The sequence below is a fragment of the Schistocerca serialis genome, chromosome 2 (genome assembly GCF_023864345.2).
Source record: "Schistocerca serialis cubense isolate TAMUIC-IGC-003099 chromosome 2, iqSchSeri2.2, whole genome shotgun sequence".
In the NCBI taxonomy this organism is placed as follows: Eukaryota; Metazoa; Arthropoda; class Insecta; order Orthoptera; family Acrididae; genus Schistocerca; species Schistocerca serialis.
Window position 1 is genome coordinate 193,539,901 of NC_064639.1, and position 24,338 is coordinate 193,564,238.

The window sequence follows — 24,338 nt, forward strand, 5'->3', positions numbered from 1 at the left end:
TCGCTGCATCAATGACCTTCTCGTCATCTACGTATTCCTTTCCGCAAAGTGCAACCTCCATTGGGCCAAACAGATGAAGGTCGGAAGATGCGAGATCCGGGCTTTAGGGTGGATGGGGAAGAAGAGCACTCCAATGAAGTTTCGTGAGCTCCTCTGGGGCGCGCAGAGGTGTGTGATTCCTTGCGTTGTCACACAGGGTGACAGTTATTGAAATATATGAAATAAAATCGTCATAAGTTGTGAATGGTTTGCGTTAGGACATTGAAACTGCGCGGTTGGCCGCGGGGCATGATGGGAATTAGTATGCGAGTGCACATGCGCCTTGTTGCTGTCGGCCATTTGCACCTGAAATTGTCACGGTGCAGCCGGCCTGAGCGTATAGCCCAACTGCGGCCGAGTTCAAGCTAAGACAACCGGTCCAAATGTGCTAATAATGAAGAATTTGATTCGCCAGGTTCAGAGAACCGGTAGTGTTCATGATGACAGTGTTGGCAAAGTTGGTCGTCCAAAAAGGGTGAAAACGCCAGAAAAAATCGAGGAGACACGCGCTGTGTTTCAAACCAACCCCAGGGAACCGATCGGACGTCCTCACAACAGGTAGGAATCAATTGGGAGACACTGCGACAAATTTGTTGTGAAGAGCTGCATCTCTTCGCATAAAAAAATTCGAACCCATCAGCCATTAAGCCCCATGGCCACGGAACAGTCGTTGTGTTTTGCCAATACTATTGTCCACAAAATTGACGAAGAGGACTTTGATGTGAATATGGTTTGGTTTAGCGATAAAGACCACTTACCCTCCGCCACACACAGTCAGGTGGCTTGCGAAGTATGGATGTAGATGTAGATTTGGATGGGTTCGTCAATAAGCAAAATTGGTGCGTTTGGGGGACTGTGAATCCGCATTTCGCGATCGAGAAGTCTCTTCACCCTCAACAAGTGATTGTATGGTGTGGAATGTCCAGTCACAGAGTAATGGGTGTCTACCGAACAGTACATGAAGGTTCCGGATGATTAGTTCACCTCATTATCCAAAGTGACCATGATTTCGACAAGATGTGGTTAATGCCAAACGGAGCTCGATCCCATCGAAGAAGGAGACAGTTTGATGTCCTGGAGGAGCACTTTGGGAACCGCATTTTGGCTCTGGGATATCCAGAGACCACTGGCACGGGCCTCGATTGGCCGCCATATTTTCCGGATCTGAACGTGCGCAAGTCCTTTTTATGGCGCTATACTAAACACAAGGAGTACAGCAATAACCACAAAACCATCGAGTTCCGACACTTCGGCGGGTCATGCGGATTTCGCTATTCGTCTGCGCCACATCATCGCCAATGATGGCAGGCATATCGAACGTGTAATAACCTAAATCCGAATATATGCAGTGACGCTTACATGTTGAATAAGGCGTGTGCACTCCGTAATTTGTAACCAATTAACGTTTTTTCTCATGCAGGGCAATTATTGTCACCCTACATTTACACGATCTCAAGCGGCGCTTAATACTGAGCGCAGGAATGTGTGGCTTCGAAGAGCTGCTCTATCATTGTAGCCCATTCTTGTCAGGTTCATACGAGCAGTCATTGTACCACCTGCACTGCTGATAGTACTTTAGAAGTCACGGGTGAGTCCTTTGGTTGGTTTCATATGAGTTTTTAGAACCATCCTCTGCAGTGGCCAAAACTCACAGTACGTTAGTAGAAGAAGTCTGCCTGGCCTCGGTTTGGGTGTGGTTGTTCTTCGCGTTTCCACTTCATAGTCACATCACCTAAGTCGACATGATCAGCTTGAGAGGAGTTGAAATGTTTCCACTTCACAATCATATCCCCAACAATCGACCTAATCAGCTTAAGAGGGGTTGAAATGTTTCTAATCACTAGTTCACGTTCGGAATCACGCTAAGCTCTCTTGACCGACCCACTCTTTTATTTACTACGTCTAGTGGCTACATAATACTCACAGCCGCCATTTATAGTGGCCGGTCTACCTTCCACAACATCAAATATGCAGGTCCGCATTACATGTTTGATTAGGTAGTACGCACAACAAGACAAAAAAACGACGCATCACGAATGCATTACACGAACGAGACGGAAATCGGTAGATGTGACGTCCAAGTACCGACAAACAAATGACTACAATCTCAGAAAAATTGGATAATTTTTTACAGAGAAAGAGTTTCCCAAATTGAGCAAACCAGTAACGCATTGGTCCACCTCTGTATCTTATACAAACAATTATTCGGTTTAGAATTGATTGACAGAGCTGTTGGATGTCCTCCCGAGGGATATCGTGCCAAATTCTGTGAGGTAGTTTGTCAAAATCACAAGATGGTTGGACAGCCCTGCCTGTAAAGCTCCAAACGTTTTCAACTGGAGAGAGCTCCGGCGACCTCGTTGATCAAGGTAGGGTTTGACAAATACGAAGACAAGCAGTAGACACTCACCGTGTGCGAGCGGGCTGAAAAGTAAGCCCAGGATGGATTGCTACGAAGGGCTACAAAACGGGGCGTAGAATCTCATCGACGTACCGCTGTGTTCTGTGCCGCGGATACCAACCTAAAAAGTCCTGGTATAAAGTGAAATGACAGGCCACACCACCAGTCATGGTTGTCGGGCGATATGACGAGGGCAGTCAGGTTGGTATCCCTCTGCTGTCTGGGACGGCTTCAGACGTGTCTTCGGCCTGGACTCCCACTGGGTGGAGTAGAGATAACTCCAGTGATGAGTTCCGCTTCGAACTGAGCCCCGATGACCAGCGAGACGTGTCTAAAGACGCACCGGACGGAAGTGGGATACCAACCTGATTGTCACCCGCCCGACAGCCAGGACTGATGGTCTGGGGCGCCATATCCTTTCATAGTAAGACCCCTTAGGCTGTCATCCGCGGCACCCTTGCAGGAGAGCGGCACGTCGACGATATTCTATGACAGTTTTGTTGCCGTTCATGGCAAGCCACCCATGCTTATATTTCAGCAAGATAATGACCGCTCGCACACGGTGATATTTTCTACTGCTTATCTTCGTACTTGCCAAACCTAACTTGGTCAGCAAGGTTACCGGATCTCTCCCCAATTGAGAAGGTTTGGAGTATTAAGGACAGCTCGGAATTTTGACAGTCGAACGTGCCATTTTGTCAGAATTTGACACGATGTCCCTAAGGAGGACATCCTACAGCTCTGTCAATCAGTGCCAAGCCGAATAACTGCTTGCGTAAGGCCCAGGGGTAGACCAATGCGTTATTGACTTGCTCAGTTTGTGAAGTTCTTTCTATTGAATAAATCAACCAATTTTTCTAAAATTGTAATGATTTGTTTGGCTACATAAGTACACCACATCTGCTGCTTTCCGTCCCATTCGGATAATACACTACCGGCCAGTAAAATTGCTACACCACGAAGATGACGTGCTACAGACGCGAAATTTAACCGACTGGAAGAAGATGCTGTGATGTGCAAATGAATAACTTTTCAGAGCATTCCCACAAGGTTGGCGCCGGTGGCGAACCTACAACGTGCTCACACGAGGAAAGTTTCCAACCGATTTCTCATACACAAACAGCAGTTGACCGGCGTTGCCTGGTGAAACGTTGTGATGCGTCGTGTAAGGAGGAGGAATGCGTACCATCACGTTTCCGACTTTGATAAAGGTCGGATTGTAGCCTATCGCGTTTGCGGTTTATCGTATCGCGACATTGGTGCTCGCGTTGGTCGAGATCCAATGACTTAGCAGAATATGGAATCGGTGTGTTCAGGAGTGTAATACGGAACGCCGTGCTGGATCCCAACGGCGTCGTATCACTAGCAGTCGAGATGATAGGCATCTTATCCGCATGGCGTCTCGATCCCTGAGTCAATAGACAACAACCATCTGCACGAACAGTTGGACGACGTTTGCAGCAGCATGGACTATCAGCTCGGAGACCATGGTTACGGTTACCCTTAACGCTGCATCACAGACAGGAGCGCCTGCGATGGGGTACTCAACGACGAACCTGGGTCCACGAATGGCAAAACGTCATTTTTTCGGATGAATCCAGGTCTGTTTACAGCATCATGATGGTCCCTTCCGTGTTTGGCGACATCGCGCTGAATGCACATCGGAAGTGTGTATTCGTCATCGCCATACTGGCGTATCACCCGGCGTGACGGCATGGGGTACCATTGGTTACACGTCTCGGTCACCTCTTGTTCGCATTGACGGCACTTTGAACAGTCGTCGTTACATTTCAGATGTGTTACGACCCGTGGCTCTACCCTTAATTTGATCCTTGCGAAACCATTTCAGCAGGATAATGTTCGACCGCATGTTGCAGGTCCTGTACGGTCCTTTCTGGATTCAGAAAATGTTCGACTGCTGCCCTGGCCAGCACATTATCCAGATCTCTCACCAATTTAAAACGTCTGGTCAATGGTGGCCGATCAACTGGCTCGTCACAATATGCCAGTCGCTACTCTTGATGAACTGTGGCATCGTGTTGAAGCTGCATGGGCAGCTGTACCTGTACACGCCAACCAAGCTCTGTTTGACTCAATGCCTAGGCGTATCAAGGCCGTTATTACGGCCAGAGGTGGTTGTTCTGGGTACTGATTTCTCAGGATCTATGCACCCAAACTGCGTGAAAATGTAATCACATGTCACTTCTAGTATAATATATTTGTACAATGAATACCCGTTGATCATCTGCATTTCTTCTTGGTGTAGCAATTTTAATGGCCAGTAGTGTACCTTCGAGGTGCGTCGTTTCTTTCCCATCCCCCCGTTTTTGTCTTGGAGTGTAATTCTTTATTAAAGAAATGTTGATGTTCTTAAATTTTTGGACGCCACTTTTCCAGTTCTTTCATTTCACAGCCGTGTCGAAATGTTATCGTATGACCTTCGTCAAGAAGATCCGTTATGAAATCTGCTATGGCCGTTAGTAAAAACAGTACTACTGTTGCTATTCCTCATTTCCGCTACTGTATTCGAAGTCTTTGTACCACAGATTGATGTCATAGACATCTCTTTCACTATTCAGTAATCGAAGAGAAGTTTTGTTGCCGTTCCGTCTAGTGCGGACACATCTCCATCTCTCGATGAGTTTTTCTTCCGCTCTCTTCTGTACTAATCCATGGTGAATCGACTACAATAAATCCGGACGTCAGCCTTACTTTCCGCGAAAACGTGCTGGACTTGCGTTCTAGTTCAGTAGTCCTACGGACGGTTCGCAGAAGAGCCCAGAGCAGGCGGCAGGGAGGCAAACGCTTTATCGCCGGCGCAACAGGTTTGTGGCTCCCGCAGATTGCACTGACTCGGTGGGCTTAATGCGCGCAGCTCCCGTGGTTTATCGCTAACCTCCTTACTGCGCTGTTGAACTATCGCTGGCTGCAGTGTAGGCAACACACATGGGAACGATCAGTGAGGCGTGCGCTCCTGGAAGCGTTAACGTAACACGCTTCACCGTGTTAAGTCCCTGCGAGCCGGCTAAAGGTCGATTCTTTCAAGATGGATGCTGCACTTGGTCTCCGTTTGAAGCAACGTGCCGTCCTCCGAACACAGTCAAACAATCTGTAAAAGTTTGCTATGTTTGTCAAACATTTGACCGTGTTCGGCGCTGTTTGACGTCTTTATCAAACACAAATAGTTTTTGCGAGAAATTTTGATTGACGGAAAGTTGTTTGTGCCGAAGTGTCACCGCGTATGTTTCGTGAAAAATAGTTTTATTACAATTTTTCTGACAGTATCGCGAGTTTCCACAGTCGTGGAAAGATAAAAATATAATATCACTGAGAATTACCAAAATACTAGCGGTGTCGCATCTTTCCCAGCCGTATACTGTGCAGGAAGAGGTTAAGAAAAAAATCAATACTCTAACATATAAGCGGGAGTACAAGGAAAAGGAAATTACTTCTCTGTTCTTTCATGAACAGCGTGGGCTATATCTTTCCACGTTGTGGTATCTGAGCTGTCACAAGAGCACTAAGTAAAAGAGAACAAATTTTTACATACTTTGTCTTCTTTTTCAGTGTGAGGGCGAAGCAATTCCAGACAACTTATTAAAAGTTTCACTGCCCATCCGCAGAAAGTAGATGTAATCATCATGTTCTGGGTATAACATTTCCTTTAACACATTTCATGTGCATATTTCTCTCTCATTGTAAACCAATCCCTTCTTTTTGCTATTATCATTCTTCTTCTTTGAACACAGTGTTTTATAAATGTTTTATCTGCATTTGTAGCCTATTCCCAGTAGTGTGAAAACACAGTATACACGAAAAGCGTCTGCTTCAAAGTGAGGTTAAACTGACAAACTTTGTTTGTGCGTGTACGGGTTTGTTTGACGAATCCGTGGCTGAACAAGGGCGAATTTCACATGCAAGTTTGCTCCTTCACTGGGACCTATAGAGTTGCTGTGTTGTGAGAATGAGACAGTGGAAAACTTTCACAAGAGATTAATGGAGGTGCATGGCAGGCGGTCTCAACATTTTTTACCTGGTGCCCCTCTTTGCAATCCCAGAATATCTCATTTCCTAATGTTTATTCATTTTATTTATTAATTTTTAATATTTTTGCTTCTGTCGAAAAACTTTGTCAATAATTTGCCTTATTTAAATTAGTTGGCATCTGACATTTAAGATCCATAGTTGCGACGTTGCCAATAGGGATTGGAAAAATCATCCGGTTGAAACCGATATTGTGTACTGAACTGGGGACCTAGAAACGACGGTGAGGCTTCGTCCCGCCATAGCCTTCAGTGGTTCACAATCTCACAACAGGCCACAGCAGTCCACCCACCTCACCGCCGGCCCACACCGAACCCAGGGTTATTGTGCGGTTCGCCGCGCGGGATTAGCCGAGCGGTCTCAGGCGCTGCAGTCATGGACTGTGCGGCTGGTCCCGGCGGAGGTTCGAGTCCTCCCTCGGGCATGGGTGTGTTTGTCCTTAGGATAATTTAGGTTAAGTAGATGGCTTGGTTCAAATGGCTCTGAGCACTATGCGACTTAACTTCTGAGGTCATCAGTCGCCTAGAACTTAGAACTAATTAAACCTAAGGACATCACACACATCCATGCACGAGGCAGGATTCGAACCTGCGACCGTAGTGGTCACGCGGTTCCAGACTGAAGCGCCTAGAACCGCACGGCCACACCGGCCGGCCGGTTAAGTAGGGTATAAGCTTAGGGACTGATGACCTAAGCAGTTAAGTCCCATAAGATTTCACACACATTTGAACATATTGTGCGGTTCGGCCCCCAGGGGAACGTCTCATACCAGACGAGTGTAATCCAAAATGTTGGCGTGGCAGAGTAAAGATGATGTACGCGTACGTGGAGACAGTGTTTGCGCACCAATCGCCGACATAGTGTAACTGAGGCGGAATAAGGGGAACCAGCCCGCATTCGCCGAGGTAGATGGAAAACCGCCTTAAAAACCATCCACAGGCTGGCCGGCACACCGGACCTCGACACTAATCCGTCGGGCGGATTCGTGCCGGGGACCGGCACTCCTTCCCGCTCGGGAAGCAGCTTCTGAATACCCGGTATTTTTCGGTATTTGTTTGCTCTCGATCATAACAGGTGTTTTTATTTTTTACAAATAACATTAGAAAAACGAAATATCAATTAGACACAACAGTGGGGCTAAAATTTGTCGCCTTTAAATAAACCTTTTCTAAAGAGAAAATAATTTTTAGTCGTAAAATTTGCATTGCTTTCAGATATTGCGATGTAGAAAATGGGAAAAGCGATCAGTGCCATTTTAATAACAATGCCGAGAGAAACGAGCATAAGAATTGCTACAGCACTGTTGAGACAATACTGTACCTGTTACCATACGGTGTGGCCTGTTGGTAGGCGTGTACATGCAGTGAGTAAGACGCCCCAGCTAGTCGATATGGTAGTTTCTCATAGCCATAGTCGGACACCAGTTGTATTACAGAATGGCACCATCCCTGGTCTGGAAGTATTTTACGAAGTGCGGTAACAGTTAAGTACAATGCTCCATTTGCTTTAAAGGACTGAAAACGTATTTAACAGTTACAATAAAAATAGGAAGTGGCTGAGCTTCTGCCTGTGTCTCCACAGTATGCCTTTATCTGTTTGTAGCCCTTGAAAACGGACAAATTAACGCGAAAAGTAGAGTTCTTCAACCTGTTTGTCAGCCTGTTTTCACCCTTTAGCAATTCCTAATGATAATGCCCAAATAGTGCTATGATCACCGATGAAAAATGATTTTTGAGCAGAGTCTCAAGAAATTACAGTCAATAGGGGAATACTGCTGGTAGTCGATCACTTAAAACTTTTCGAGTAAAGCAGCGGACTAAGCTTTCTTTTATCAGCCAACTTAATTTGATATTATGATTCGATGCTGCTTGGAACTGAGGAAGTCAATTTTTTTTTCAATGTTTGTTCGATTTCTAGGTTTATTACAGGAAATAATAGGAATATAAAACCGAAAATCGTTTATTTCTGAAATCGGTTACATTGAGCGGTTTTAACAGTCCGGTTCGAGGTCTACGAGAAAGACAGGCCGCGGCGCGTACGTCACGAAGGTAGTCCTGCGCTCGCTCTCTCTCTCAAATCAGCAGACGGACTACGTTTCTACACCTGTTAACTCGTAACCAGGTGCGTATATACAAACGACAACTGCATGTTCTACTGGAATCCACTATTATGGAGTCTTTACTGTTGTTAGTCCTACAATGATCGGAAGGCGATAGGCCTACCTGTAATTTGTTACAACTGTGCCGCTCGGGATTAGCCGAGCGGTCTGAGGCGCTGCAGTCATGGACTGTGCGGCTGGTCCCGGCGGAGGTTCGAGTCCTCCCTCGGGCATGGATGTTTGTCATTAGGATAATTTAGGTTAAGTAGTGTGTAAGCTTAGGGACTGATGACCTTAGGAGTTCCATAAGATTTCACACACATTTTTTCAAGCCGTTATACCATATATGTGGAGTATTAACCTTAAATTAAATTTTGTTGTAGTATTGTGAATCAGCAAGACTTCATTACAGCGGATTCCAGTAGAAGATGCAATTCTAGTTAGTACGTAAGTGCCCAGCTGCGAGTTAACAGGTTTAGAAACGCATTTCATGTGCTGAGCTGAGCGAGCGAGCTCAGGCCTACTACCTTCGTGACTTGCGCGCACCGGCCTGTCTTTCTTGTGTGCCTCGCTCGGTCCCACTAAACTGGCGTTGAAAAAAGGACAACCGAAAACAGTTGTTACAGCGATAACCGCCATTCCTAACCGGCAGCCCCTACCACGACGGTAGAAAATCGTTTTAAAGTCACTATCTCCACAAAAACCACTTCAAAAACGAAAGTCACGTATGGTATGGGTTTATACAGTGTTTCTAAGCGTGTCAAACATCTATTCTTAGTTTTAGTTTGCGCCGGAGTTACAATTTTTTCTTCGCAATAGGTAAAATTTTAGGGTTCGGAACGTTTCCTAGCATGAGAACTGGCAGAACAAAACGCTTTTCGCAGCGAAACTGGCAACACAGTAGGAGCCAACGAGGCCAGTAGAACTCCCATTGCTGTATTGCTAGCAGAGGCCTCTCTGATCGCTTGAATTCGAGCTCTATGCCTTACGTACTGCACTAACGGTTCCGCTGATCATTTTAGTGTTAGCCACACCTCAAAAAATCTGTCCGAAAGGTTGTTAAGTTGCATATGTGTAATATATTCGAACCAAATTTCCTAACTGCTGCAAACCTAACCAGCTTCGTTTCACAGTTGCTCACCAGTCGACCAAAAGCGCATCTGGCACTGCATTTCAAAACAATATCTGGTCATGTTCAATCCCGATCCAAAGGGTTTTTGCGCCGATTTCTGATTGCTCATAAAACGTAGGTCAGTCATTACACACCAGAGTCGAAACGGCACTGCCGGCTGGAATGGCCGAGCGTATCTAGGCGCTACAGTCTGGAACCGCGCGACCGGTACGGTCGCAGGTTCGAATCCTGCCTCGGGCGTGGATGTGTGTGATGTCCTTAGGTTAGTTAGGTTTAAGTAGTTCTAAGCTCTAGGGGACTGATGACCACAGCAGTTGAGTCCCATAGTACTCAGAGCCATTTGAACCATTTTTTTGAAACGGCACTCAAAACAATGGACAAAGGCTGGTCAAAGTGCTCCGAAGAAAGCAAAGACCATTTTGTCAGTTGGCAAGGTGATGTCCACAGTTTTTTTTTTTTTGGGGCGGGGGGGGGGGGGGGGGGTTCTCAATGAATAATCCTCGTAGCTTACTCGAAAAAGGCAAAACAGTAAGTGGGCCCTGTCAAACGTCATTGTTGGATCGTCTGAAACGTGCATTGGCTGAAAAAAGACTAAGGTCGGCACGCAAAAAAGTGCTCTTTTACCAGGAAAACGGCGAAGGTGCATGAATTGGGCTTTGAATTGGTTCCTCATCCACTCTGTAGAATAGATGTACACTACTGGCCATTAAAATTGCTAGACCACGAAGATGACGTGCTACAGACGCGAAATTTAACCGACAGGAAGAAGATGCTGTGATGTGCAAATGATTAGCTTTTCAGAGCATTCACACAAGGCTGGCGCCGGTGGCGATACCTACAACGTGCTGACATGAGGAAAGTTTCCAGCCGATTTCTCAAACACAAACAGCACTTGACTGGCGTTGCCTGGTGAAACTTTGTTGTGATGCCTCGTGCAAGGATAAAGGTAGGATTGTAGCCAGTCGCGATTGCGGTTTATCTTATCGCGACATTGCTGCTCGAGTTGGTCGAGATCCAATGACTGTTAGCAGAATATGGAATCGGTGAGTTTAGGAGGATAATACAGAACGCCGTGCTGGATACCAACGGCCTCGTATCACTAGCAGTCGAGATGACAGGCATCTTATCCGCATGGCTGTAACGGATCGTGCAGCCACGTCTCGATCCCTGACTCAACAGATGGGTACGTTTGCAAGAAAACAACGAGCTGCACGAACAGTTCGACGACGTTTGCAGCAGTATGGACTATCAGTTCGGAGACCATGGCTGCGGTTACCCTTGACGCAGCATCACAGACAGGAGCGCCTGCGATGGTGTACTCAACGACGAACCTGACTACACGAATGGAAAAACGTAATTTTTTCGGATGAATCCAGGTTCTGTTTACAGCATCATGATAGTGCATCCGTGTTTGGCAACATCGCGGTGAACGCGCATTGGAGGCGTGTATTCGTCATCGCCATACTGGCGTATCACCCGGCGTGATGGTACGGGGTGCCATTGGTTACACGTCTCGGTCACCTCTTGTTCGCATTGACGGCACTTTGAACAGTCGACGTTACCTTTCAGATGTGTTACGACCCGTGGCTCTACCCTTCATTCGATCCCTGCGAAATCCTAGATTTCAGCAGGATAATGCACGACCGCATGTTGCAGGTCCTGTACGGGCCTTTTTGGATACAGAAAATGTTCGAGTGCTGCCCTGGCCAGCACATTCTCCAGATCTCTCACCAATTGAAAACGTCTGGGCAATGGTGGGCGAGCAACTGGCTCGTCGCAATACGCTAGTTGCTACTCTTGATGAAATGTGGTATCGTGTTGAAGCTGCATGGACAGCTGTACCTGTACACGCTATCCAAACTCTGACTCAATGGCCAGGGGTACCAAGGCCGCTGTTACGGCCAGAGGTGGTTGTTCTGGGTACTGATTTCTTAGGATCTATGCACCCAAATTGCGAGAAAATGTTATCAGATGTCAGTTATAGTATAATATATTTGTCCAATGAATACCTGTTTATCTCCTCATTTCTTCTTGGTGTAGCAATTTTAATGGCCAGTAGTGTAGCACCAAGTGGTTTCTTCCCGTTCCCTAACTTGAAACTTTGGCTATCTGGAAAAAAATTTTCTTCAGTTAAGGAAGTGATAGTTGCAGTCAACGAGTATTTTGCTGGGCTTGACAGAGCTCTGACAAAGCTGGAGCATCGCTGGACTAAAATATCTCTTAAACGAGGCTATGTATTTTTACGACTTAATTAACCACTCGCATTACCTTGCGTCGCTGATGATCTCGGAATCTCCGAAATGTCACGGTCTGCACTTATGTAACATTTAACATAATGCAAGAAATGTTGAAAATCGTAGTTATCGCAGTGCGGAGATATTGCGAGACCTTGCGCCAACCTAGTCGTGGGATTTTCCCGCAACAAGGGAACAAATGGCTTTCCGCCACATGCTCACCAGCAGGAAACTGCGCGCCTGCGGTGTCCTTGGGAGGTTGCAGTACGTTCTGCCATCTGCGACGGCAATTGCGTCGCAACTCGTCGCGCCGGCGTTTCGTTTTACCTGCTTGCGCCCCTTTTCCTGTTTCCCGCAGCCCACATCACAAACCACCTGCATGACGTAAGACGAAACCAGACGCAGAGCGAGGCAGCTAAAGCCATATATTCTCGAATGTTCACCAGTAGAGAGATGCGGTACCGTCGCAAAATGCTATCTCCCAAAGCGATGTCCGCAGTCTGCTTAAATACACCACACTGAACAGAACTGCTGAAATCTACCATACTCGACAGGAGTGCATGTCATTTCTCCTGATAGGGTAGAGTTTTAGAAAGGCTACAGGGACAAAAACGGTTAATAATCCTAGCATAACACCTGAAATGTCCCCTTTGAAAAATTTAAGAATGACAGGGCTGGAAAACCCCTTACGTTATTTGATTTTAAAACAGCTGAGCAGAACTCAACGTACTCAGACATTACTCTCTTTACTTATTCTGATCAACACTAAACTGACACACAATATTTTTAGCGCAACGCAATCTGACATTCAAAAATCCCTGCAAAAGAATGGCCCTAACTAACAATAACCTATACCTTTCATGAATCACTCACCTCACAAAAATCTTCGTTACTCGAACTACTGCAGTACAGCGAGCGCCAATACTGCCAGCTAAATAAAAGATTCTAACTACTGAAGGTACTAACTACGGATAGGCATAGTTAGCAAATGAAAGATTTTGATAGAGAACAAACAATGTATTTACCTTAATAGTCTTCATATATATATATATATATATATATATATATATATATATATATATATATATATATATATATTAAAGGGAAACATTCCACATAGGAAAAATATATCTAAAAACAAAGATGATGTGACTTACCAAATGAAAGTGCTGGCAGGTCGACAGACACACAAACAAACACAAACATACACACAAAATTCAAGCTTTCGCAACAAACTGTTGCCTCATCAGGAAAGAGGGAAGGATAGGGAAAGACGAAAGGATGTGGGTTTTAAGGGAGAGGGTAAGGAGTCATTCCAATCCCGGGAGCGGAAAGACTTACCTTAGGGGGGAAAAAAGGAAAAAAGGACGGGTATACACTCGCACACACACACACACACATATCCATCCACACATATACAGACACAAGCAGACGTCTGCTTGTGTCTGTATATGTGTGGATGGATATGTGTGTGTGTGTGCGAGTGTATACCCGTCCTTTTTTCCTTTTTCCCCCCCTAAGGTAAGTCTTTCCGCTCCCGGGATCGGAATGACTCCTTACCCTCTCCCTTAAAACCCACATCCTTTCGTCTTTTCCTCTCCTTCCTTCTTTCCTGATGAGGCAACAGTTTGTTGCGAAAGCTTGAATTTTGTGTGTATGTTTGTGTTTGTTTGTGTGTCTGTCGACCTGCCATTTGGTAAGTCACATCATCTTTATATATATATATATATAAAATCAGTTCATGACATCCAGTCTTACAAATTTACTCTTTCTGATGGACACACGTCCAGATCATCCGCTCTCAAAACTCCGCCATTTTCTCTCCCCACATCCACCATTGCTGGCGGCTCGCCTCCAACTGCGCAACGCTACACGCTGTTCACATCCAACTGCCCAAGACTACAATAGCAAATTTTTCAACAATTCCAACCAGCCACAGACTGCACACAGCACAGTCAGTGATTTTCATACAGAGCGCTACGTGGCGTTACCAACATAAAAACCTAAACAGCCTACTTACACACCTATCTATAAATACTCGTTCAAACGTTTGTGAATTCCTAAGAGACCAAACTGCTGAGGTCATCGGTCCCTAGATATACACACTACTTAAACTGACTTATGCTAAGAACAACACACACGCCCATGCCCGAGGGAGGACTCGAACCTCCGGTGGATGGGGCAGCGCAGTCCCTGGCATGGCGCCTCAAACCGCGCGGCCTTTCCGCGCGGCCATAAATACTCGGTCATCCCAATGGCAGGCATGACAAAAAGGAGGCAATATAAAGACGTCACGCCACCGAGCGGTGCCGACTAAGAAGTATAGCAAAACTACCACCTCTGTAAATATCGACAAGCATTCGACTGAGAAACGTACCACAGTGATTCTGCGCCTTTGGCAGATCTGACAAAGTTGCACCTTCAGCCCGTCCACACACACACACAAACACGTGGTCCTACCCACACAAAGCTTCACCAAGAAAAAATATGAAATATGGATATTCCGAAAATGCGGTTCATCCGTGGGAGGAAATGCCGACATGACTAAATTATCGCGGAATAATTGCAAGATGAAACCGAGTCCGAGAACTGAAGATTCTCCTAAATAACGACCAAAACGTGGGACTGAGCAAACGATGGAAGTTGCGGAATACCGACGAAACTAACGAAACGGAAGAACAAATAGTATAGGAAACACAAACACACGCACATTCACACTGGGAAGCACGAATTCCAATTGACACTAAGCATGTTTCACATACCAAGTTCCCACATTTCTAAGTTCTGATTAAACAACGTAGCTACCAGTAAACCGAATAATAATAAAAAAAAACATACTACTACACATTCCAAATGAAATATTCTGCATGATTATAAAGCTCTGAAGCTAGAAAGGAAATGGATTAAATCTTCGTCTAGGCTGAAACTTACACAGACTCAGTTACCAGATTCACTATAGGAAACGAGCTGCCGTGAAATACCTCTCTGTTCAAAATCCCAGGAGTGAATGTCCGGCTCCGTGACCTAATCAAGGTCCCCACACACAGGCAGGGGAAGTTGCCCGAAAACACCCTTACCGCACCTTGCCAACTTAAGCACACTAGCGCTTCGACTAGAAGCAAATGAAACCTCTTTGCCACTCTCCATTGTTACACCAAAGTAGGCTAAACTGCCACAGTAGCAGACAAGTTTATCCGCCACCAAACATTATGAAAACTCTATATACGAACGCATTCACTCACTCTGTCATTCTATGATGGTCGGAATGGGAAAGAAGAATAGCGGTACAATATAAATACGTTGTAATTAATTGCTGAAAGGGTAGGAAGCACAGATGCGTAATACATCACTACATTGATATAAATCAGCATGAATTCAGCGAATATATGCGGTTGTGACTGATTGGAGCATGGTCAGTTGCCTATTATTTCTCCTGGTATGTTTATTGAAGTATGTATAATATGCTAAGGTACACTTGAAATGGCGTTATTTTTTATATAACCATTGTTTTTGTTGTGGTCTTCAGTTTTGAGACTGGTATGATGCAGCTCTCCATGCTATTCTATCCTGTGCAAGCTTCTTCATCTCCCAGTACCTACTGCAACCTACATCCTTCCGAATCTGCTTAGTGTATTCATCTCTTGGTCTCCCTCTACGATTTTTACCCTCCACGCTGCCCTCTTTCTTGTCCAAACTGGTTATCGTCCATGTTTCACTTTCAGTTTATCCAGGTCCCATCTCCTTAAATTCCCACCTTTTTGCAATTTCTTCAGTTTCAATCTGCAGTTCATAACCAATAGATTGTGGTCAGAATCCACATCTGCCCCTGTAAATGTCTTACAATTTAAAACCTGGTTCCTAAATCTCTATCTTACCATGATATAATCTATCTGATACCATTTAGTATCTTCCATGTATACAACCTTCTTTCATGATTCTTGAACCAAGTGTTAGTTATGATTAAGTTATGCTCTGCGCAAAATTCTTCCAGGCGGCTTCCTCTTTCATTTCTTAGCCCGAATCCATATTCACCTACTACGTTTCCTTCTCTCCCTTTTCCTACTCTCGAATTCCAGTCACTCATGACTATTGAATTTTCGTCTCCCTTCACTACCTGAATAATCTCTTTTATCTCATCATACATTTCATCAATTTCTTCGTCATCTGCAGAGCTAATTGGCATATAAACTTGTACTACTGTAGTAGGCGTGGGCTTCGTGTCTATCTTGGCCACAATTATGCGTTCACTATGCTGTTTGTAGTAGCTTACCCGTACTCCTATTTTTTTTATTCATTATTAAACCTACTCCTGCATTACCCCTGTTTGATTTTGTGTGTATAGCCCTGTATTCACCCGACCGAAAGTCTTGTTCCTCCTGCCACCGAACTTCACTAATTCCCTCTATATCTAACTTTAACCTATCCATTTCCCTTTTTAAATTTTCTAACCTACCTGCCCGATTAAGGGATCTGACATTCCACGCTCCGATCCGTAGAATGCCAGTTTTCTTTCTCCTGATAACGACGTCCTCTTGAGTAGTCCCCGCCCGGAGATCCGAATGGGGGACTATTTTACCTCCGGAATATTTTACCCAAGAGGACGCCATCATCATTTAATCATACAGTAAAGCTGCATGTCCTCAGGAAAAATTACGGCTGTAATTTGCCCTTGCTTTCAGCCGTTCGCAGTACCAGCACAGCAAGGCCGTTTTGGTTAATGTTACAAGGCCAGATCAGTCAATCATCCAGACTGTTGCCCCTGCAACTACTGAAAAGGCTGCTGCCCCTCTTCAGGGACTAATATGGAGACCACTTATCACCCTCATGCTCCGGGGGAAAGACTGTGCAAGGGCTGCTCTTGCCATGCTAGAACAGTCCCAAGCAGTCTTTCTAAAGTCAAACCACTGGTATAATGTCAATGAAGTGAAGCACGTAAATATTTAAAGTAAACATTCTGTAAAGTAGAATACTGGTAAGCCACGCATGTCATGGTGTCTGTGAAATAATGCACAAAAAATTTAAAGCAAAACTATGTAAGATGAGCTCAAGCATCCAGGATTATGAGTTAAATTTCTGTTTAAGATAAACTGTTTCTATCAGAAACGTGTCAATCTTGCGGCACATGTTTTAACTAATTATCTAGGTTAAGAAACGTAATTGGACACTATGCTGAATATTAAAATGAACTATAGGCTGTTATCCACATAGAACCCCGTGCAAGAGTAAGCAAAGACACAGGCCATCAAAACTAAAAATATGTAGTATATTATCAACAGAGGCAAATGTGCCACAACAAGGAATTTAAATAAACCATCAACTAAAGTAACACGTTACAGAACATAATACAAACACCAATAAGTAAAACAAGACAATAATAGTCCACTGAACCAACAAATGATATGAGTCTTACTTGTCGCTTTAGAAAGTCGTTTCCCTCGTACACTGACAATTCACGAATATAGATTTCAAAATAAACATCATCAAAAAATAAACAAAAATTAGAAAACAATATGACATGAAATACACGAACAGTTAAGGAAACATGATCGTAAAAGGCATATGTCAATATCATGAATAAGCAGAACGATCAATAATCGATATCAGATATGCAAACACTGAGATTTAACTAAAAACGTGTCAGCAAGGAAAAGTTAATAGTAGAAATGCTGTATAAACATGATACTTACGATGCAGCGTGAGAATAGAAGCAAAATATTACCGCGTTTGACTTCCATACATGGCTGCACTTCAGAAAAGACTTACAAACTCCTATCTTTATATCCTGCGTTAACAAATTACTCTTTTTTAGAAACGCTTTTGTTTCTACTGTCAGTCTGCATATTATACCCTGTCTACTTGTACTAACGTCAGTAATTTTCTGCTCAAATAGCAAACCACATCTAGTATTTTTAGCGTCTCATTTCCTAATCAGTATCACTCGATTTAATTCGACTGCATGCAGCCGTTTCTACATTTTTTTGTATTAATCTTATAACCTCTTCTTGAGACACCATTCATTCTTTTCAACTGATTTTCCAAGTCCTTTGCTATCCTTGACAGAATTAAAATGTCATCTGATGACCTCTAATTCTTGTTCCTACTGCCTGAACTGTAATTCCATTTCCTAATTTTTCCTTCCTTTCCTTGATTGATCGCTCAATACACGGGTTAAGGAACATAGGGGATAGACTACAACCCTGTCTCACACCCTCCTCAGTAACAGTCTGTCTTAAAGCTTGTTTAGACGACGACGCTGGATTGACTGATTGAGTTGTACACTGATGGTTTCGTATGTGGCTGTACGACGCCTTCAGTGTACACTCCAGTTTCGTCGTTTTGGGAGCGCCGCAGTCATGTGTAAAATGAAAGTTATGGCAAGTATAAGGGGTGTGGCGGAATTCATGCATAAAACAAAACATAAAAAAATATGAAACGTGTTTGGATTCGTGATTGGATAAATAAAAGACGTCAGCTCGGTTGCTCAGCGATCTTGCTGAAAGAAATTTTTGGTGGAAGAGCCTAGAATTTATTTTAATCTTCTGTACTACAATTTGTGAATGGGAAGCACTGCTGTGACGTTTTAAATAAATGAATATTAAATAAATAATTCAGCTTCCCAGAATTCTCTAGGCTTTCCTCCTGTCAGCTGTTTTCCTTAAAAAATATTGGCCAATTCGAACCACGGGATTTTTATCTTTTGCGTGTCTGTATTTTTCTTAATTCATTTGAATGTGCACTCCTAATTGAATGAATTTTGCTCTGCAGCTCAGATATCGTCAACCATTCGATGTTCAGATCGCGTATGGCGGCCGATGCGCAGCAACACGCCACTGCCTGGTTCAAATGGTTCAAATGGCTCTGAGCACTATGGGACTTAACATCCGAGGTCATCAGTGCGCTAGAACTTAGAGCTGATTAAACCTAACTAACCTAAGGACATCACACACATCCATGCCCGAGGCAGCATTCGAACCAGCGACCGTAGCAGTCGCGCGGTTCCAAACTGAAGCGCCTAGAACCACTCGGCCACACCGGCCGGCGCTACTTCTTGTTTTTGTTGTCGACATCATTCAAATCCCGTAAACAACCAATCAAAGCATAGCTACCCAAAAAGCGAACGATTTCCTCCGTTCCCCAGTTCAAACTTCAATTTAGTTCACTCTACCGACGCACCTAACCACAGTAGTCGAGCAACTAGTGTCGCCAAAGTTGGAACAACCCGAAAGTGTTAAGTTTTACCAACGAGCTGTGCAAGTTCCCGGTGACCAATAGCGCAGTTTCGCGTGCAATCTAGTGTCGTCGTGCAAACTAGGTTTGAACACAGTCTTCGACTCTCGCAACTCCGGTCTGGTTTCGGTGCAGGCAAACGGCTGCTGCTGGACAGAGCGGTGTTTGGGACCCCGGTGTAACTGCTAGCAGCGGACGCCCACTGCGCCCCTCCCTTGCTCTCGCAATTGTCGCCGCTGTCTCCGTGTAGCGTGACGGCCCCGCCCACCCACTCCCTCCCAAAGAGCAGCGACCGCTCAACCACCGAGGCTGCCGCTCAACACAGTGGCCCTGCTCTATGTCCGCTGGATGGTGGAATAGCTAATTACTACACTGATGAGCCAAAATACACTTAATCACAAAAAAAACTCGAATCACGAAGGAGTCATCCGAATTGGATGGAAACAGGTAGATGTGACGTACGTGTACAGACAAACAAATGGTTACAATTTCAGAAAAATTGGATGATTTATTCAAGGAGCTTCCCAAATTGAGCAAGTCAATAAAGCAATTTTAATGGCCAGTAATGTACGAGGACAGTTCAATAAGTAATGCAACACATTTTTTTTCTGAAACAGGGGTTGTTTTATTCAATGTTGAAATACACCAGGTTATTCCCCAATCTTTTAGCTACACAACACTATTTTTCAACGTAATCTCCATTCAATGCTACGGCCTTACGCCACCTTGAAATGAGGGCCTGTATGCCTGCACGGTACCATTCCACTGGTCGATGTCGGAGCCAACGTCGTATTCATCATCCGGGTAGTGCCTCCCACGGATTGCGTCCTTCATTGGGCCAAACATATGGAAATCCGACGGTGCGAGATCGGGGCTGTAGGGTGCATGAGGAAGAACAGTCCACTGAAGTTTTGTGAGCTCGTCTCGGGTGCGAAGACTTGTGTGAGGTCTTGCGTTGTCATGAAGAAGGAGAAGTTCGTTCAGATTTTTGTGCCTACGAACACGCTGAAGTCGTTTCTTCAATTTCTGAAGAGTAGCACAATACACTTCAGAGTTGATCGTTTGACCATGGGGAAGGACATCGAACAGAATAACCCCTTCAGCATCCCAGAAAACTGTAACCATGACTTTACCGGCTGAGGGTATGGCTTTAAACTTTTTCTTGGTAGGGGAGTGGGTGTGGCGCCACTCCATCGATTGCCGTTTTCTTTCAGGTTCGAAGTGATGAACCCATGTTTCATCGCCTGTAACAATCTTTGACAAGAAATTGTCACCCTCAGCCACATGACGAGCAATCAATTCCCCACAGATGGTTCTCCTTTGCTCTTTATGGTGTTCGGTTAGACAACGAGGGACCCAGTGGGAACAAACCTTTGAATATCCCAACTGGTGAACAATTGTGACAGCACTACCAACAGAGATGTCAAGTTGAGCACTGAGTTGTTTGATGGTGATCCGTCGATCATATCGAACGAGTGTGTTCGAACGCTCCGCCATTGCAGGAGTCACAGCTGTGCACGGCTGGCCCGCACGCGGGAGATCAGACAGTCTTGCTTGACCTTGCGGCGATGATGACACACGCTTTGCCCAACGACTCACTGTGCTTTTGTCCATTGCCAGATCACCGTAGACATTCTGCAAAGCGCCTATGACTATCTGAGATGCCCTGGTTTTCCGCCAAAAGAAACTCGATCACTGCCCGTTGTTTGCAATGCACATCCGTTACAGACGCCATTTTAACAGCTCCGTACAGCGCTGCCACCTGTCGGAAGTCAATGAAACTATACGAGACGAAGCGGGAATGTTTGAAAATATTCCACAAGAAATTTCCGGTTTTTTCAACCAAAATTGGCCGAGAAAAAAAAAGTGTTGCATTACTTATTGAACTGCCCTCGTACATTGTCTGAGTTGTCTCCCAACAGTCGCTCAAGGTTAATATCCCCACTCCTAGCACAGTACTAATGATTTAAAAAACATGCGCTTCCTCTGCCCCACCCTGTATCATTGGCTTGATTGCTTCATGATCTATATAGGTGGAGGGCCACTGCAACTGTATATACTGTTCTGACGATTTACATTCGCTAATGACAGTGTTCGGTGCGCTGCTGCGTTGCCTCGTTTTTATTTTGCAAGTGGCCAGTCTCTAATGTGCGCCTTGTGTTGTGTCCGCAGTTAACAACGGGGACCTGCAGACGGTGCGCTCCTGCGCGTTCATACTGCCCGACCAGCCGTGCACGACGACGGACCAGTCCTCGTACATCCACGAGGAGTACTGCATCACCTGCGAGACTGACCTCTGCAACGCTGCCCCGCCGCTGCCCGCCGCCGCTGCCGCCACCGCAGCCATCATCACCCCTCTGGTGGCTGTTCTCCTCGCTTAACACCTCAGAGGACAACGCGCCGCTCACCAGCCTCCAAACATAACACAACTCCAGTTCTCCGCCACACACACTGCCTGTCGAGCTGCCAGCTCCCACGTGACAACCCAGCTAACAAATGCTCTGCTGCCATGCGTTGTTGTTACCAGAAGGACCCGAGCCGGCGCTATTGTACGTCAACGTACGTCCCTTCCTGTATAGCAACTCACCACCCGTATCAAGTAAAAGTTGGAGGACAATCAGTTTACAACACAAGCTTTTCAGAGGCGTATCAACATGGTGCCTACCACCAGTACCTCCAAGTCTATACTGTTAAACATCTACAAGAATGTAATAAATAACAGAAAAAGAAGGAAAAAGCTTGCAATACCCAATTATGTACACGAATTTGATTATTACGCTACTATCGCCTAACAAATAAGATTTTCATGTAGATTTCTAACAAAGTATTTGTAATGGTAACTTACCGCTTTATAGCTGTTGTCAGGACTCCGTAATTTTCGTAATTATCATACAAGAAATGCACTGCAGTGTCAGCTAAATATCACCATGGAATTTTGGAATACTTCCAAAGTTTTATCTCAAAGTCAGTGTCGTTTCTCAAGTACGTTTACGTCGGAGTAATTCTGTAGACGAACGTGCCGAACTTCTCTGAGTCCTGTCTCAACAATTTAAAATTTGTACCAAAGCTAAACTGCAACCAGTTCCGTCGGTGGAGTGTTAAGTGCCTGAATCTCGCCACAAACGAAAAGTTCCACTTGGTTCGAATTATTAATGCAATAAATCGTTGCTGAGAACGCTATTGCTGTTGTTGATTAGTTGACTTCAACTTTGAGCCACAAATTAGCAAGCAGTTAATATTTCTGTTGGTTCGAGTTTAGTAAATAATACGTATTCTTTATAGCTTAAATTACTTGTTAAAATACACTGTGTGATTCGTTCGAAAAGTATTAAACACGATTACATCTGGTTGGTGTACATTTCTTAATCACACCAGGGACCAATAAATCTCGCATTTTAAAATAAAATGTATCTTAGAATGTAGGAATTAATGTCTGTCTGTCTGTCTGTCTGTCCCATTTGTCGCTGATGTGTATGCCTTTTACGGTAATTTAACTGTCCCAACGCTGACACATTGTTTAGAAAATTGTAACCAACGATATTACATGTACAATCTTCTACTTTGTTTGCCCATATGGGATATCTTAGCATATATCTTTTTATAGTTATAAGTATTTTGAAAATATTAAATCATGTCAGAATAGAAAGTAATTAATGTTATTTGGCAGTCAACTGCCTTTGTACTCCATGTTACACCTTACTATTACACTGTGTAATATAAAATAATGAGCCCTTTCTAATACAGCTATTTGAGTCTGATTTCTTTCACTCAGACTTTCAGAGTAAACATTTTCTACTCAGTAATTCTTAAAGATAATTCTAGAAATATTTGTATGCAGTTACTGTGTAAATTTCTTTAAAATCTGAAATAATGATATAACTCAGGATGCAGCTGTCTCTGCAAAACAGTTTTATTTGTTTAACTTTTGTTAATACTAACTTTAAAAAAAATGCTTGATTGCATATACATTGCCCTCAAGTTGCAGCTACTAGTTCTGTAAGCGTTTTAGTGTCCTTAGCTTGTTTTCTAGTACAGCATTAGTTTAGAAATTTTAGTACTAACTTATACTGCATATGTATTAACGATTTCCAATATGGCATCTATGAGTTGAGTATTATTTTTATATCTTTATCGTTTTTGTTAAAACTGTTACTTTTGCATAGAGTTTTTTATGTGTGCGAGTGAGAGAGTTATTTATGAATAAGTTGATTATATTTTGTTTGGCTGATTTTATTGTTGTGTTGTGAGAGTGTGGCTGTTGTAGATTATCGCTATACCTGTAGCTCCCGTTTTGTACATTGCTCTTCCCGCCCTAGTAGATGTAAGCGCCCGGACCACATCCGTAGGCCCCCGTAGCTTAAGTTCTGCGCGGCCCGCTACCCTGGCCGTGGCCAAAGCACTTGGCGCAGTCGGGGCTCGCGGGCTGGCAACGATCCTTATCACACGCTCCGTCCATTCAAGCAGTAGAAGCGCACACACCTGTACGGCGTCAGCCTGCGCCGCCAAAGTCCCTGGCCCGCTCCTTACGTTCGTGGTTGTGCCTAGTTTGCCTAGTTTGTAAGACCTCTCCTGTTGTTTTCATGTTGGCTTTATTAACTATTATTTGTAAGCTTTATGTAATATATTTCCTTAGAGAGACACTGTATCCTGTATGAATCGACATATCAAAGCAATACTTGTAAATAAAGTGAACAACAGCATACTCCCCTGTCTACAGTTATGTTGTCATGAACCCTTCACTGACGAATCCAGCACTTTTCTTCCTCAACTTCCTCATATCACCACCTGAAAGTCAGAGGAAAAACATACCTGAGAGAGAAACAATGCAGTACTATCAAAATATCACAAATTTTGAAATTTATATTCGAATTTTTAGCAAGTGGTAGGGCTTACTTCAAAGCCACATGGTAGTGGTGCAACATGTGAAGGCACATCTGTTATTTACCACTTAATGTGTGTTTACTTCATGCCTTTTAGTCCTTTGATTAACAATAATAAAACCTTCCTCCAAATTATTGTTTTTTAAACACAGGTAAGATCAATTACACAGGGTGTTAGTGGTATAAGTGCATATATTGTGGTCATTAGTGCTTCAATATGTACCCACTTTGGTGTGTTAGTTGTTTTTTCTCAGTGTCTAACAGTCTTCCCACAAACACATCA

The 24,338-nt window shown here is 44.2% G+C and overlaps 1 protein-coding gene across 2 annotated transcripts in view; it reads left to right on the forward strand.

The window, feature by feature from the left end:
* Positions 1-23,877, forward strand: part of LOC126456927 (uncharacterized) — a 229,173-nt gene extending 205,296 nt beyond the window's left edge. Inside the window, exon 2 of one of the 2 annotated variants that reach the window (XR_007585413.1) lies at positions 21,348-21,482. Coding sequence is in view for 1 of the 2 variants with exons in the window: in XM_050092861.1 (XP_049948818.1) it covers positions 21,348-21,556 (209 nt within the window). In the remaining variant the exon portion in view is untranslated. Of the gene's footprint in view, positions 1-21,347 lie in introns of both variants that reach the window. The other variant, XM_050092861.1, reaches the window with a different exon arrangement.
* Positions 23,878-24,338: the final 461 nt, after the last annotated feature.